The sequence below is a fragment of the Chiroxiphia lanceolata genome, chromosome 11 (assembly GCF_009829145.1).
Source record: "Chiroxiphia lanceolata isolate bChiLan1 chromosome 11, bChiLan1.pri, whole genome shotgun sequence".
NCBI lineage: Eukaryota > Metazoa > Chordata > Aves > Passeriformes > Pipridae > Chiroxiphia > Chiroxiphia lanceolata.
This window is the reverse complement of record NC_045647.1, coordinates 329,923-345,034: the sequence shown is the minus strand read 5'-3', so window position 1 is coordinate 345,034 and position 15,112 is coordinate 329,923. Positions and strand designations below refer to the sequence as shown.

Genomic DNA, 15,112 nt, shown 5'->3' with positions numbered 1-15,112 from the left:
GTGTTCCTAAATGAACAGAGTATCATCCCTGTTCACAAAAAATAGGTTTTTTGGCCTTTTCTCTCTTTAAATCCAACCTAAGCTTTTCTAGTCAAAACTTCAGCCATATATAAAAGCACTACATGGCTCAGTGGAATTTTTCCCAGGAGAGCAGTACCTTTAAAAAAAAGGGTATGAGCGATAGCAAAAAAACCCTTCCTCAAATACAGTTCAATTAATCTCCATTATTTTCCTTTCATAAACCCAGCTAAAACTGCTGAAACAAAGTCAAGCTGAGTAACAGCTGGATAGAGTTTTGTACTATCACCCTAAAAATGAATTCTCCAAACGCAACACAGCAGGAGCAGCACTTCTTGAGGTCTCGGGCAACAGTAACTGGAGGCCCTGCAAGGACTTCCAAACAGTACAAGACAGAGAGTAGTTTGAACCAAAACACTTGGAAAACACTTTGGATACTTAAGGGGAAAGGAAAAAAAAGGCACACAGACCTTCCACACAACCAGAGGATGACAAAGTAAAAAACTCAAGTTTGGCCTGGGGAAGACATTTGTTGCACCACTCAAAAAAACCTATCAAGTATTTTGCCTTTAAGTCTTAACAGTAAAGGTGCAATAAATGGTGACTCAAATTTTTAACAGTTACAGATATTTAAGTTGGCAAACTAGCACAGAACCCAAGCAGTAACCCACAAATACTAAACAGTGATTTCATACATGTGAAATAAGAAATAATACTTGAAGATAAGACTGTGTAAAACTTGTCCTACTTTTTCTTTGCTCAGGTTTTATATGCACTGGTGGCAGCATTTTTCAGTTTGCAGCTCTAAAATCTGCACAGTCCCCTTCTATTTGTAACCTCCACCATTAAATGTGGCTGGAAATTACAATTTTGACCTTGCAGCACTATAACACAGGCACACCATTCAATAATGTCCAATTTCACACAAGAAGGGAACACATGCTGGGAGCAGATGCTCCAGGTCCAATATAGGCATTTGCCAACTCTGAAATCTAAGTCAGCATCCATAAAAGAACCAAGGTTTTTGCACAAGAAATATTAATAAAGTACTATTTTATTTTACACAGTCTGGCAGTCGCGTTTCAGCTGATAAATACATCAGCAAAATTCCACTTATTCTTTCCCTCCAGCAAACGACAGGTGCTTTGTAGCATCATTTGCTCCTTCTTCCCCCTAGGACTCCAACACACAGGGTGTTCACAGTCCCACTCTAAAATGCAGTGAGGAAACAGCTCTCATCCTACATCAAAACCGAGATAAACACAATCCCTTCCAATTGTTCCTTTGCACAACTACACTTTTTATTTCGGTAAATACAGACCAAGCTCTCATTTTTTCCTTCAGTTCACCATATTGTAAGAGTTGTGCAACTTTTACAATTAAAACACCAAAGCTAAGAACCTGATAGGGCCAGACAATTGTTTAGAATAGGCTTGATACAACCAGACCTAATGCAGTGCAAGACACTACTGTGTAAGACAACAGAAAAATGGAGTGAGCCAGAAAAACAAACTGAAAACAGTTCTCCTACAGTAAAAACTCAGTGTAAACATTTTTCCGAATCACCGTGCCCACCCTGATAAACAAGGATTAAAATGGAGTTATCCAAAGGAGTTCATTTAAAACTATTTTGTTTTCCCCAAATAAACAAAGATTAGATACCAAGTTCATTACTAACTAGATCAAGTCTCTTTTGAGGGGAAGATTACACTCCACAGTGCCTGTGGATACTTCTACTGCTCACGGGCAGAACTCCACATGGAACAAGGCAAACCCTTAAGAGATGCAAGCTTCACTTTTCCACACCCCCTGAAAATGGGGTGAAAACATCAGTTTGAGATGAGATACTAAAAAAAAAACAACCCACAAGTAAATAAGAAAGATACCACGTTATTGCAAAGCTGTAGTTTTTCCCAAGACAGTTTGCAGGATGTGAATTCTGACCTATTTTAAATGCTGACAATAGCATTTTAGAAGTCTGATGACTGCATTTTAAAACCTTTACAGACACACACGGGAGGGGGGTGGAGGGAAGCAGAGCTTAAATGTAAAGTGAAAATTCACATTGCCTTTTAAGAGTCCAACGAATACTTTAACTCCTACATCCACAGTCAAGTCTGCTCACTGGTAGAGGTGAGATGTAAGAACAGGGCTGTGCTGGCAGCTCTAGAACTGTTCGTACCTGCAGTGCCCTACACAGCCTCGCTCTTACTCATGCGTGAATTTTTCCAAACGTTTTTCCAACTACATGCATTGGATTGATTTAGTGACAAAACCACAAGATGACATGGATTAACTATTCTGTCCTTTAAAGCAGCTTCCTGAAACAAATTTGAACACTTTCAGTTATTAAACAGCAAAACCTGTCCACGGCAACTCCTTTGTTCTGCAGCCCCGCGCTCCCAGCGAGGCTCCCCCGCCGCTGCAGGTGTGCCGCTGGAACACGGCTAAGGCCGTTCAGCCCAGCCCAAGCCCACGAGCGAGCGCTGCCACAGCCCCCCTCGGGCACACCCGCAGGTTCCGCGGCCCCCTCCCACACGCCCCCGGCCCAGCGCCGAGGCTGCCCCGACCCCCAGGACCGGCATCGCTGCCGTGCCAGCGGCCCCGGCCGGACCCGCCGCGCCCCGCGGCCGAGCCTTTGTGTCTGTGCCGGCGAGAACAAAGGCGGGGCCGCTCCCGAGCTGGCGCGGCTCTGCCGGGACCCCCGGCACGCACCCACCTTCGAGAGCTGCCTGCGGAGGCTGAAGCGCTGCACCATGGTCCGCCGGGGGCCGGGCGGCGCGGCGGGCAGGGGCCGGCAGCTCAGCGGGGGCTGCGCATCCTCGGGTGCCGCGGCCGGCCCCGCGTCCTGGCCCCGCACTGCCCCGAGCAGCGCCCGGCCGGGGCGGGCAGGGCGGGGCAGGCAGGGCAGGGCAGGGCAGGGCACTCCCGCCGCGGGGGGCGGGCACTGGCACACCCGCCCCGCCCCGGCCCCGCCCCGGCCCCGCGGGTCTGTCGAACCCCGCCGCGGGGCCCCCCTGAAGGGCGACCTCCGGCCCAGCGCTCCCACCGAGCCGCACCAGCCGCGCGCAGCTCCCGCTCCCTTGGCATGCTGTCGCACGGGAGTGTCAGCTCTTCCCCCGGAATCAGCACAGAAGACCCTGCTGTAATCACTAGAAAGTAATTCAAGAAAATATTTCTCTCTCCCCACCATAAATATGCAATAAAGATCTGTGGTGAAACAGGTACACCTGCAGTTCTTCAAATGCCCTGACAAGAGCACCTTTGGGATCCTGAAAGTGTTCTCCCTCACCCCCCCGAACTGGTGACCGATGGACACGGTACCATGTTCTCGCAGAAAAGGGGATTGCAGGGCTCTAACCTCGGTTGGCAGCAATGCCCTGAGGGGCTGCAGGAGTCCAGCAGACAGGACATGCACAGTGCCAGTCTGTGCCATGCAGATGGGGCCAGCTCTCAGGCAGCTGCCAGGATGCTCCTAAACTGAGGAAGGAAACTGAAAACCCAAAACACAACAAGGAGGTTGAAATCTCTGGAAACAAGTCCATTTCTCAAGTAGTCCTGTTTCAGCATTTTAATTTTGAACTTCTTAGGATTTTATTTCCAACTCCTTCTGTAATTGCCTCCTGCACCCAAAGTGGAGGGCTCCTTTTTGCATTACACTGAAATGGCTATAGCATTGATCCCTGCAGTATATCTGGACTTACTAGGAAAACAGTTTCTGAATAACTCTAGACTATCAGCAGAACTACTGAATCAGGAACAACTCCCATGGCAGAGCACGTCCCAGATGAGTTTTGAGTTGGTATCAGGGCAAGGCTGATACCCAGCACTGTGCTGCTCACCAGCACTCTTCTCAGGCCCTAGTTTCAGTGGGTAGCAAGCACTGGCACAGTGGCCAGAAAGATGCCATGGCATGCTCCAGCTACGACAAACCTGGCGCCCCAGATGGCACGGCACATATCGCTGTGGTGTGCACCTGGCTGTTAGGAGTCAGTTGTGCACTGGCTCAACACAGATTTCCTCTCTATGGAATGTACTGGGTAAGTACAAGTCACTGCCATACATGGTTGCACAGTCTTGTAGAAAAGTGAAGGTGCCTTAGGCCAGAATATTTGTCTTGTTAAGGAAAATGTTTTTAGCCTTTTTTTAAGTCATCAGATAACTTGGAGGCTAGAGGAGACATTTGCAGTTGGGCTGTGGAAGGTTATGAGAAGGGTCAGGGAGGTTCTCTAAATAGACCTCAATTGGAAAGTTACGAAAAGATTACACAGAAGTGTTTATTTTATAACTGTCATCCAAAAGTAACATCAATAGATGCAATCTTCAGCACCAAACCCCAGCTTTGAAATGAAAGCAGGATTTGGTAGCACACTGCCCAGTCAGAGGTAACTTGGAGGTTTCAAACACAGATGTGTGTTCTGTACAGAGGAAGTGTTCCCTGCCAGAACTTGGACTCCTGTTCAAAGTGATCTTGTTTTTTTGAAATATATAGAAAGCACATTACCCAGTTCTCAGGCCTTAATTTTATAATGACCACGTAGAGTTAACAGCACAGGAAACTGAGGGACTGGGACCCTAGAAACACCTCTTTGTGCTGTCAGAGCACACATCAGATTCTCAGGGGATTCTGCATCTAGCAGCTGCATCCTTCTCCTCCCTGAACTGGGTCAGTACTTCTTGTTCTACAGTTTGGCTATATTCAGAAGCCTCGTGCACACCGTTCAATTCCTACTGCAGAAAATCTATACCACCACCTTGAACAGCCTCCACGCCAGGCAAGCTCACGTGCCTACTGCTGCAGAGACCAGCAGGGCGAGTGCGTGTGAGAACGAGTGAGAGTGTGAGTGCACACACATGCAGTCAGTCAGTGGTGCACTGGGGGAGTCCACCACAGTGCTGGAGCAAAATGCTGGAACACAGGGTGCCCAGTCAGCCCTGCCACCTTATCTGCTGCAACCAAACCTCCCTGTCTCCACCTGCCTGACAGCAGATACCAGCATCTCTGGGTAATCACCCTCTCAGCCTCCTACCGGCTGGGCTCAGTGCCCAAGGTCCCAAGTACCCAGTACCTCTGCTGTCCATCACCTGGGACACAGGGGTGCCTCACATCCTCTGTGGACACCCAGCTGTCCCTCTCCCTTCCCTCCAGGCCCCGTGGCTCAGTCTGGGTGAGACAGAGATACAGATAAGGAATGGAGCCAGCTGGCTGCGATATAATCCACATCAGACTGAGATGGGACTGGCAGATTAGCAAAACTGATGATAGCAACATTCTCCTTTGTCTCTGGAGCCAAGGCCTCACACTCAGCATTTCCAAACTGATGTTTATGATCTCCACAGTTAATGAATGGCTCCTGCTCTGACCAGAGACACATGCAGCTCTTTGCCTTAGTCCCCTGTCACTGGGCTATTGTCACTTTTTTTCCCCTAATATTACCTTCCTACAGCAATTCATTCCTGTGTAACACCTTAATTGGTGAATTCTTACCTCTTTATTCAGGAATATGATGGAAAAAATTCAGATTTCAGTAAAAGCCATCAAATTTTATTTTCGAATTTAAAATGAACTTGACCTAATAAACTAATGCCTCTAAAATTACACCCTTTCATGAGAACGCAAAACACAATTAGAATTAATCCTTAGTACAAAATTTCTTACAACTAATTTTCTTTTAAAAAATGTTCAGTAAGAACTGAATTGTTTGTTTTAATATCCCTCTCATGCAGATCTTCTACAGCTTTTTACTTATAGATCAAATTCATAGTTTTTAGCAGTTTTTTTAAAATTATCTTTTAGCATTACATAAAGCTAGCAGAAACATGTATGTATGAGTGTTACATCAATGCTTTACACATGTAAATGAAGAGGAAGGCATCTTACTGATAACCTCTTACAGAGGGACCTTTTGGAATAACCAACAGGAGAGACATTTTCTTACTGCAGGTTTGGAAGATAAAATTTTCATGCCTTGAAAACTACACATTCTCAGGATCAACCCTTTCAGCTTATTTTTTATATATTTCAAAAGAAAACATTTAAAGATGCCTCAGTGTTCTGGATTCGTTACTGTGAGCCCCGAGCTCTCTGCATAGGGCAGGGTATGGGGCTACCGTAGAGAACAGCACCGGAGTCAAGGAAAGTGTCTGAGTACTGTTTTCCCGGGTTATTAGGCTGCACTGCTCCCACAGTGTATCCCGTGGATTTTCCATGGATCCCCACGTTCGCTGTCGGTCCGGCGGCTCTGGCCGCGCGCTCGCAGCGCCCCCTGCGGGACCGAGCGGCGGGTCAGTGCCGGGGGGACACCTGAGCCACCGAACCGCCACCCCTGAGCCACCAAAGTGACACACCTGAGCCACCGAACCGCCACCCCTGAGCCACCAAAGTGACACACCTGAGCCACCGAACCGCCACCCCTGAGCCACCAAAGTGACACACCTGAGCCACCGAACCGCCACCCCTGAGCCACCAAAGTGACACACCTGAGCCACCGAACCGCCACCCCTGAGCCACCAAAGTGACACACCTGAGCCACCGAACCGCCACCCCTGAGCCACCAAAGTGACACACCTGAGTCACCGAACCGCCACCCCTGAGCCACCGAACCGCCACCCCTGAGCCACCGAAGTGACACCCCTGAGCCACCGAACCGCCACCCCTGAGCCACCAAAGTGACACACCTGAGCCACCAAAGTGACACACCTGAGCCACCGAACCGCCACCCCTGAGCCACCAAAGTGACACACCTGAGCCACCGAACCGCCACCCCTGAGCCACCAAAGTGACACACCTGAGCCACCGAACCGCCACCCCTGAGCCACCGAACCGCCACCCCTGAGCCACCGAAGTGACACCCCTGAGCCACCGAACCGCCACCCCTGAGCCACCAAAGTGACACACCTGAGCCACCAAAGTGACACACCTGAGCCACCGAACCGCCACCCCTGAGCCACCAAACCGCCACCCCTGAGCCACCAAAGTGATACACCTGAGCCACCAAAGTGACACACCTGAGCCACCGAACTGCCACCCCTGAGCCACCAAAGTGACACACCTGAGCCACCGAACCGCCACCCCTGAGCCACCAAAGTGACACACCTGAGCCACCAAACCGCCACACCTGAGCCACCAAACCGCCACACCTGAGCCACCAAAGTGCCACACCTGAGCCACCAAAGTGACACACCTGAGCCACCAAAGTGACACACCTGAGCCAAAGTGACACACCTGAGCCACCAAAGTGACACACCTGAGCCACCAAACCGCCACACCTGAGCCACCAAAGTGACACACCTGAGCCAAAGTGACACACCTGAGCCACCAAAGTGACACACCTGAGCCACTGAACTGCCACACCTGAGCCACCGAACCGCCACACTTGAGCCACCGAACCGCCACACCTGAGCCAGCCGCCGCAAGGCCACCAAAATGTCACACCTGAGCCAAAGCCCCACAAGGCCACCAAAGTGTCACACCTGTGCCAAACCAAACCACCTGCACCAACCTCTCACACCTGCACCACTACACGTGCACTGGTACCAAACCACCCCAGCACCTTTTCCTGTCACTGACTGGGCTGGCATTTCACAGGTCATCTCATTCCACCCCCTGCCACGGGCAGGGACACCTTCCACTATCCCAGTTTGCTCCAAGCCCCGTCCAACCCGGCCTTCAATACTTCCAGGTTTGGGGCAGCCACAGCTGCTCTGGGCAGCCTCTGCCAGTATCAAAGCTCTTCACATTTAAGGATCACCAGAACACTCACATATTTAAAAGATGCCATCCTCACTTAAGAGAATTCTCATCAAGTTCACAAAGTTGATTGAGAGGTAAAGAGAAGCCTATGTCCCTCACCGCATTGCCCTGACTGTTGACAGGGACTGCAGCTGCCATCACCATGTCCTCACACCCCTCAGCCCCTAACACTGCCTGCCCAGGCCTCCAAGCCCAGGTCTCCATGTTTGCTTTAGTTCAGGCAGTCTTACTTTGTGTATGACTCACCTGTCCTGCACACTTTCAGTCCTGGCAGAAAGTGGGACATAGACACAGCATGGCTTAGAGTAAAAACGACTTCCAGTTTTACCAGGGACCGCATTTCTGTTCCTGGCAGTACTAGTTTGCTGCCTGAGTACAGCAGCTTTCTGCTTCTCTCCAGGAAAGTCATGGCCTTCCCATCTTCACAAAGTATTTGAACACATCCCAGTAAAACCTCCTTCCTTCCTGCACACTGTGGGACCAGGCGATTAGATCAGCTCTTTTATTCAGGACTTCCACCTGCAAACTGCACCTGGCAGATTAACACAGCCGAAGGTGCCACAGCCCTGCCTGATCCAGCACCCTGGATCACTGATCTTTCTCCTCTCCACCACCCACTTTCCTTTCATTCAAAAAAATAACAAAGGAGCTACATGGGCTACTGCAGGGGAAAAGCCCAAGTTTTATTATTTCAACTTTAATTTCCAACTAAATTACAGTTAGAATTACCACAGAATTACTTCAGAAAGCCCTCATGACAACATTGTAAAAATGATTAAAAAGATACATATCACAGTCAAACCTACAATTAGAAATTACTTGAAAGGTTTTTGAGTTGAATTTGATATTGGCACAGCAACTGTCACAGACAGTGCTGCTACAGTGAACAACAGGCAAACACAGCATTATCTTTAATTTTGGTGACATCACCAGAGTTAAAGACAATGTGGATAAAGATGGTTCAGCCCCTTTCCTAGTTGCACAAAATCACCATTCTGTTGGAATCATCTATGGTCCTAAAGGAGATTTGGGGATGATCTTGCATGGTATTCTACTGTGGAAGATGTGGACCTGTTAAAAACATCGGTTACACAGTTGCAGTGGCTCTGCAACCTGTTACAGCACGAATGTGTCTCCGGAGCTTGCTCTATCATGACTCAAGTGTGTCAGCAGATGTAAGGCTGAGTTTCAACAGCACTGCCTACAGAAGGTTAAACTTTTAGCCTTGTAATTGAGCAATCAAGTAACCTCCCAGTGAAGGGCTCCAGATGTTGACAACCTGAGGTACTTGCACACCTCTACCCTGCCCAGAGCGACATCACCAACTGCAGAACCAGAGGAACAGTGGAAGGGTGAGTGTAACCTGAAGGAAGGGATTATAAAGTAAGAAGTGTGTGTATAACATTTTGACAGCAATAATACTTTTTTCATGTAACAATGAAATCTAGACTAATAATGATTAGATCCTTCAGATTTCAGTCATACTAAAATTAAATTCCTGGCTCTCCTTACATAGAGTGTGCATCCTTTGCCCACAAACAAGACTTGGAGCCTAACACCACCCTCTGCTACACAAAGGTCACTGTTCCCAGCCAGGGGAAGCAGCACCTGGCACAGCACAAGTTTCCAGGGCAATTAAGCAACTGAAGATTAATTTCTGAGCTTGTGAAACAATCCTCAGCCTACTCCTGACTTAGCTCATCCTGCATTAAGCCATCACAGTGACAGGCCAGTATCTTATCTTGCTGAAAGATGTAACCAGCACAACCCTTTCACTCTGCAGAGCCCAAACGTCGGGCCGGCTTTTCGGCTGGGACGAGGAGAGCGGCGTGGCCGGCCCGGAGCTGGGGCTGCCCCAGCCACACCGACAGCTCCAGCTGGCTCTGCTGGGAGCACGGGCCTGTGGCTCCAGGCTGTGCAGCACCACTTCTAAGAAAGAGAATGGATTCCTGTTTTCCGGAAATGCTCCTTGTGCACTGTCCATCGAGGTTCTTGTACACCTGGCTGTCAGGGCACAGGTAACTCCTGTTTCACCCTCCCAAATGAATACAAGCTCTCCCTTCACAGGAACTGTGCAAGTTGACGCTGTTTGAATGCGACTCAGTCGCAGATGCTGAAAGTAAAATCATATCTAACATTTCCAGTCTTTTACAGCCAAAACTACAGTATGTTTTACTTCAATCAGTTACAAAAAAATTAATGAAATGCTTACCACCTATGTAAGCTGAACGGGAGAGCCAATGCTAGACAGACTATGGTGCTAAGACTGCTTGCTCTTTGGAGAAATGGGTTAAAGCCAAAGTCATCCCTTATAGATCCAGGACGTACTGTTCAGAGCCACAGCAGACTTTCCACATGGTTTTAATGTTACAAAAATCTCCATCTTTTGTCTTTTTACAAGTGTTTGTCCCATGTGTGTTGCATGGTGTTTAGGACAGAAGAATTTGTAAAAAAAAAAGTTTCTGGCAAATAAATTACTGCTTTAGAAGACTATTTACAGTTGGAGAGAAATTGTTCATTCTTCCACAACTGCTATATATACTGAAAAGGTGGCACCTTGCTGCCTTGTTTATGTTAACATGCAGTGTGCAGACCAGTGTAAGCACTTGGAAAGAGTCACTACAAGTAATCAGGAAAAGCAAGCTTACTGCTGGTAGGTTTTTGATACTCTTGGAGTCAACATCATCACCGGAAAACACTGATGTGAGTGCAAACTGAAGACTGTAAACTTATCCCAAAAGTATATGTAGTCATTTTTTAAAATGTGGACAGTAACAGAACATAGATTTAAGTTGCTAACCAAAATCCAAAGTTACTTGAAATATTTATGAAAATGATTGTCAAAACTGACAAGGAGATGAGGACACAGGAAGTCCTGGCAGGATGCAGCAGGATTGAAAGTGAGCCTTAGAAAGCTGCTCTATGAGGATCCTATCGCAGGACAGCAAATCCTTTCTCTCATCATTACTGTAATCCTAAGACAAGCAAATGGCAACCTGGAAATGTCTGGGCCTATGAAGGCAAAAACTGCAAATCCACCAAATAGTTTGATACTTAATTATACCAAGTTGGTCTGCCTTAGTGATGCCAGAAGGTGTCAGCCAAGGGCTTCCACCAAACGTTCCAAATCAATTCTCTGTATAGAACTCGGAGTGAATAACTTGATCTCCCCATGGCCATGCTCCCAGAACTTGATCTCCCCATGGCCATGCTCCCACACCAACGCTGGTGCCACGCCCAGGTGACAGCAGAGCATACAAGGACCTCCTTGGTAAAAACCCCAATGAATGAGGAGGTTCCACAAGGCCAAGTGCTGAGGCCTGCACATGGGTCACAGCAACCCTTCATGGCATGGATAAAAGTTCACGTGGACACAACTGCTCACCAAAGTACTGCTAAATTCCTATCTTTCAAACATCCATATTGTTCTGTTTGTTTGTATCTTGACACATAGCTCATTACCACAAAAAGTGCAGTATTTCCTTGGCCATGTCACTTTAGACCCACAGCATCCATCTTTACTGTCTGCCACAAAAATGGTGTGAATATTAAAAGCATTGGAAATTCACGTAACTGTACCGAGGGACAACTGCTTATGGAGGTCTCTGATGGTTTAGTCCCCAAAGGTGGCCTTTCCTCTCACATTTAATTTTCTTCTTTCAGCCTCCAGTCCCCTCTCTCCTCTCTCCGACACAGAGGGGAGAAAGCCCACAGAGCCCCACCAGGGTGACTGCCTGGAGAGGCCCAAGACCCCCATTCCCAGCCCCTCCTCCACAGGGCACACTGCTCCAGAGGAACAGCAGCTACAGTGGTAGATGTTGTAGCAGAATGCAATTACTATCAGATTAAGAGTTCTCATTTTTCCAGTCATTCCTGCCAAGTGATCCCAGTGGTTTCCAAACTTTGACTGCACACCCAAATCAGTACAGAATTTTTAAGCACAGACTGCCAATACATGTATGTTTATTTATAAACTATATACACCCACTACTGAACTAATACAGTAGGCCCATTATGAAACATACACAGAAATAGAAATTAAAAAGGAAAAGAAAGATAAAACAACCCAAAAAGTATTTCCTTCCCACACTCCAATGGACTGTCTTGCCCATATCGCCCTTTGGAGATCACCAATCCAGGCAAAGGTGGTAACATTTCATCAGACCAGCTGAATTGCTGGGACAAAGGACACCTCACTCCAAGTCTTTTCCCATATTATTTATCTAATATGCTTATGCCTGTCTAATCTTCCTGCTCATACACAAAATAAAGGAAACTATAGTTTTAAACCAACAAACCAAACCCTGCTTCATAAACTTCAGTTGCTGGATTTGGGTACAAACTCAGAAAACTAACAACTTTCCCCAAAATTCTCCTGATACAAAAATCATGAGTTTACTCACAATGAAGAAAGAGACTGTATGCAAATAACCCCAAAGCTGTGATGAGAACTCTTTTTGAGGTCTCTCAGTGGCTCGACTGGCATGGCTCAACTGCAAAGTTAACCAACCAGGGAGAACACATGCTTTTCACAACTACTTTATTACTATTTCTGTTCTTTCAACTGTTGACAAGAAGCAAAAGCTCCAGGCAGACTCCTTCAATGCTTCTCCCAAGAGGAAACTTTACTCGCTGCCTTAGACTGATATTGTAACTTATGCTAATACTTTGTAATTACCACCGATGAACGCAAGATATCCTAATTTCTGGATGGCTATCAGGGAGATCACAGAATCGTAGAATCATTTTGGTTGGAAAAGACTTCGAAGATCATCGAGTCCACCCTGTGCCCAATTCCCACCTTGTCCCCCAGTCCAGAGCACTGAGTACCAAGCCCAGGCCTTCCTTGGACACTTCAAGGGATGGGGACTCCACCACTCCCTGGGCAGCCCCTTCCAGTGCCTGACCACCTTCTCCATGAAGAAATTCCTCCTGATGTCCCACCTGACCCTCCCCCGGCACAGCTGGAGGCCGTTCCCTCTCCTCCTGTCCCTTGTTCCCTGAGACCAGAGCCTGACCCCCCCCCCGGCTCCACCTTCCTGTCAGGAAGTTGCAGAGAGTGAGAAGGTCCTCCTGAGCCTTCTTTTCTCCAGGCTGAGCCTCCCCAGCTCTCTCAGCCACTCCTCATATGATCCACTCTCCAGACCCTTCCCCAGCTCAGTTCCCTTCTCTGGACATGCTCCAGCACTGCAATTTCTTGCAGTGAGGGGCCCAAATCTGACCCAGGATTTGAAGCGCAGCCTCAGCAGTGCCCAGCACAGAGGATAATGACATCCCTGGTCCTGCTGGCCACACTATTCTCGATACAAGGCAGGTGCCACTGGCCTTCTTACCCACCTGGGCATACCCAGCTCATGTTCATCTGGGGTCACCAGTGCCCCCAGGGCCTTTCCCACTGAGTTGCTTTCCAGCCACCCTGCCCCAAGCCTGGAGCGCTGTGTGGGGTCATAGTGACCCAAAGGCAGGGCCTGGCACTTGGCCTTGTTGAACCTCACACCACTGGCCTTAGTCCATTGATCCAGATTGTCCAGATCCCTCTTCAAAGGAGGGATATGCAGTGGGGTGACCCCCACTAGATGGGTCACCTGGTCATAGAAGGACCAGGCTGGTCAAACAGGACCTGCCTTTCCTAAACCTGTGCTGGCTGGGCCTGATCCCCTGGCTGTCCTGTACGTGCCATATAATCACACCCGAGATGATCTGTTCCATGATCTTCCCGGGCACTGAGGTCAAGCTGACAGGCCTATAGTTCCCTGGATCCAATGGATGGGCATCAGATTGGCTAACCTCCAGTCATCTGGCAGCTGGTGAGCCAGGACTGATGACAAGAGGATGAAGAATGGCTTGGCAAGCTCTTCCGACGGCTCCCTCAGTACCCACGGATGAATCCCATCTGGTCCCATAGACTTATGAATGTTTTAATGGCTCAACCAGTCACTAACTACTTCCTCCAGGGTTGCAGGGGGTCCATTCTGCTCTCTGTCCCTGTATACCAGCTCAGGGGGCCCTGAGGATTACCAGCCTTACTGTCAAAGACTGAGGGAAAGAAGGCATTAAGTATCTCAGCCTTTTCCTGGTCTTTGGTGACAATGTTACCCCCTGCGTCCAACAAAGAATGGAGATTTTCCTTGGCCCTCCTTTTGTTATTGATCTATTTACAAAAAATTACATTTTTAATGAACTGTCATAGCAATGGCCAGATGGAGCTCTAGTTGAGCCTTTGCCTAATTTTTTCATTATGTGACCTAATGATACACTTTACTCTTCTGAGCTGCCTGCCCCTTCTTCCAGAGGTCATAAACACTCTTTTTTCCCCTGGTTTCCCATAAAAGCTCCCTGTTCAGCCAGGCCGTTCTTCCCTGATGACTTGTCTTTTGGCACACAGGGACAGCCTACTTCTGTGCCTTTATATTTCCTTCCTAAAGTGTGTCCAGCCTTCCTGGACCCTTTTATTATTAAGGAGTGTTTTCTGGGGGACTCTCTAAAGCAGTGTCCTAAAGAAGCCTAAGTTCATCCTCTAGATGTCCAAGGTAGAGGTTTTGCTGACCCCCTTCCTTACTTCTCCAAGAACTGAAAACTCCATCGTTTTGTGGTCACTGGGCCCAAGATGGGCTCCACCCACAACTCCCACCAATATGCGGAAAACCAAATAATCTGGAAAGATTTTCATTTGGAATATTTCCAAGTAGGTTTTGAGGGGAGAAGAAAAACCATACAAGGGAACAATCACTCTGCAGAGGCAAGGCAACCTCCAGCAGACTGAAGAGATCTTATTCAGCCCAAATCCATTACCAACTAGCCAACAAGAAACTCCACAAAACTGCAGTATACAAAAACAAATTTTCAAAACCAAAACTCTACATAAGCCTCAGGACCATGCTATTTCAACACCATCAAACCCCTCAGAATTGTTTCTCTTGGTCCAAGGGTCATGGTCAGATCCTCTTTAATTAAAAGCACATGAACCAGACACCATTTGCACAATGCTTTCTATCTTTATCAAAGGACTTGTCCTCCAATGAACAAGCCCGCAAAGAATTTTAGGAAAATAGAGGTTATAGCTAAAGTTAAATCAGAAAGCTAGTTCTCCAATAAAACAAACAAAAAATCCCCCCAAAATCCAAGAATGTTTCAACTAAATTGATCTGGGTAAAGAGAAAAATAGTAAGATAAATGCTACTTCTTGTTATCATCAATAAGCTGATCTACACAGCTTTGCAAGAACAAGTCACAGAACAGAGACTGTAATTTCAGTGAATGCTTTTCCAACACAGGCAAGACAAACTGAAGGAGACAACAGCGATCCCTTCTCAGCAGAGCAGCTGGGCTGATCTAAACCAT

General features: G+C 47.8%; 1 protein-coding gene across 11 annotated transcripts in view; it reads right to left on the bottom strand.

Annotated features, from left to right (window-relative positions):
• The window catches only part of TMCC1 (transmembrane and coiled-coil domain family 1), a 119,034-nt gene that overhangs the window by 48,949 nt on the left and 54,973 nt on the right, over positions 1-15,112 (bottom strand). Inside the window, exon 1 of one of the 11 annotated variants that reach the window (XM_032699010.1) lies at positions 2,738-2,861. The exons of the other annotated variants lie outside the window; for them this stretch is intronic. Within the exon in view, the coding sequence (XP_032554901.1) occupies positions 2,738-2,776 (39 nt within the window). The 5' untranslated portion in view covers positions 2,777-2,861. Of the gene's footprint in view, positions 1-2,737; positions 2,862-15,112 lie in introns of those variants that run through there. 11 annotated transcript variants of the gene reach the window in all.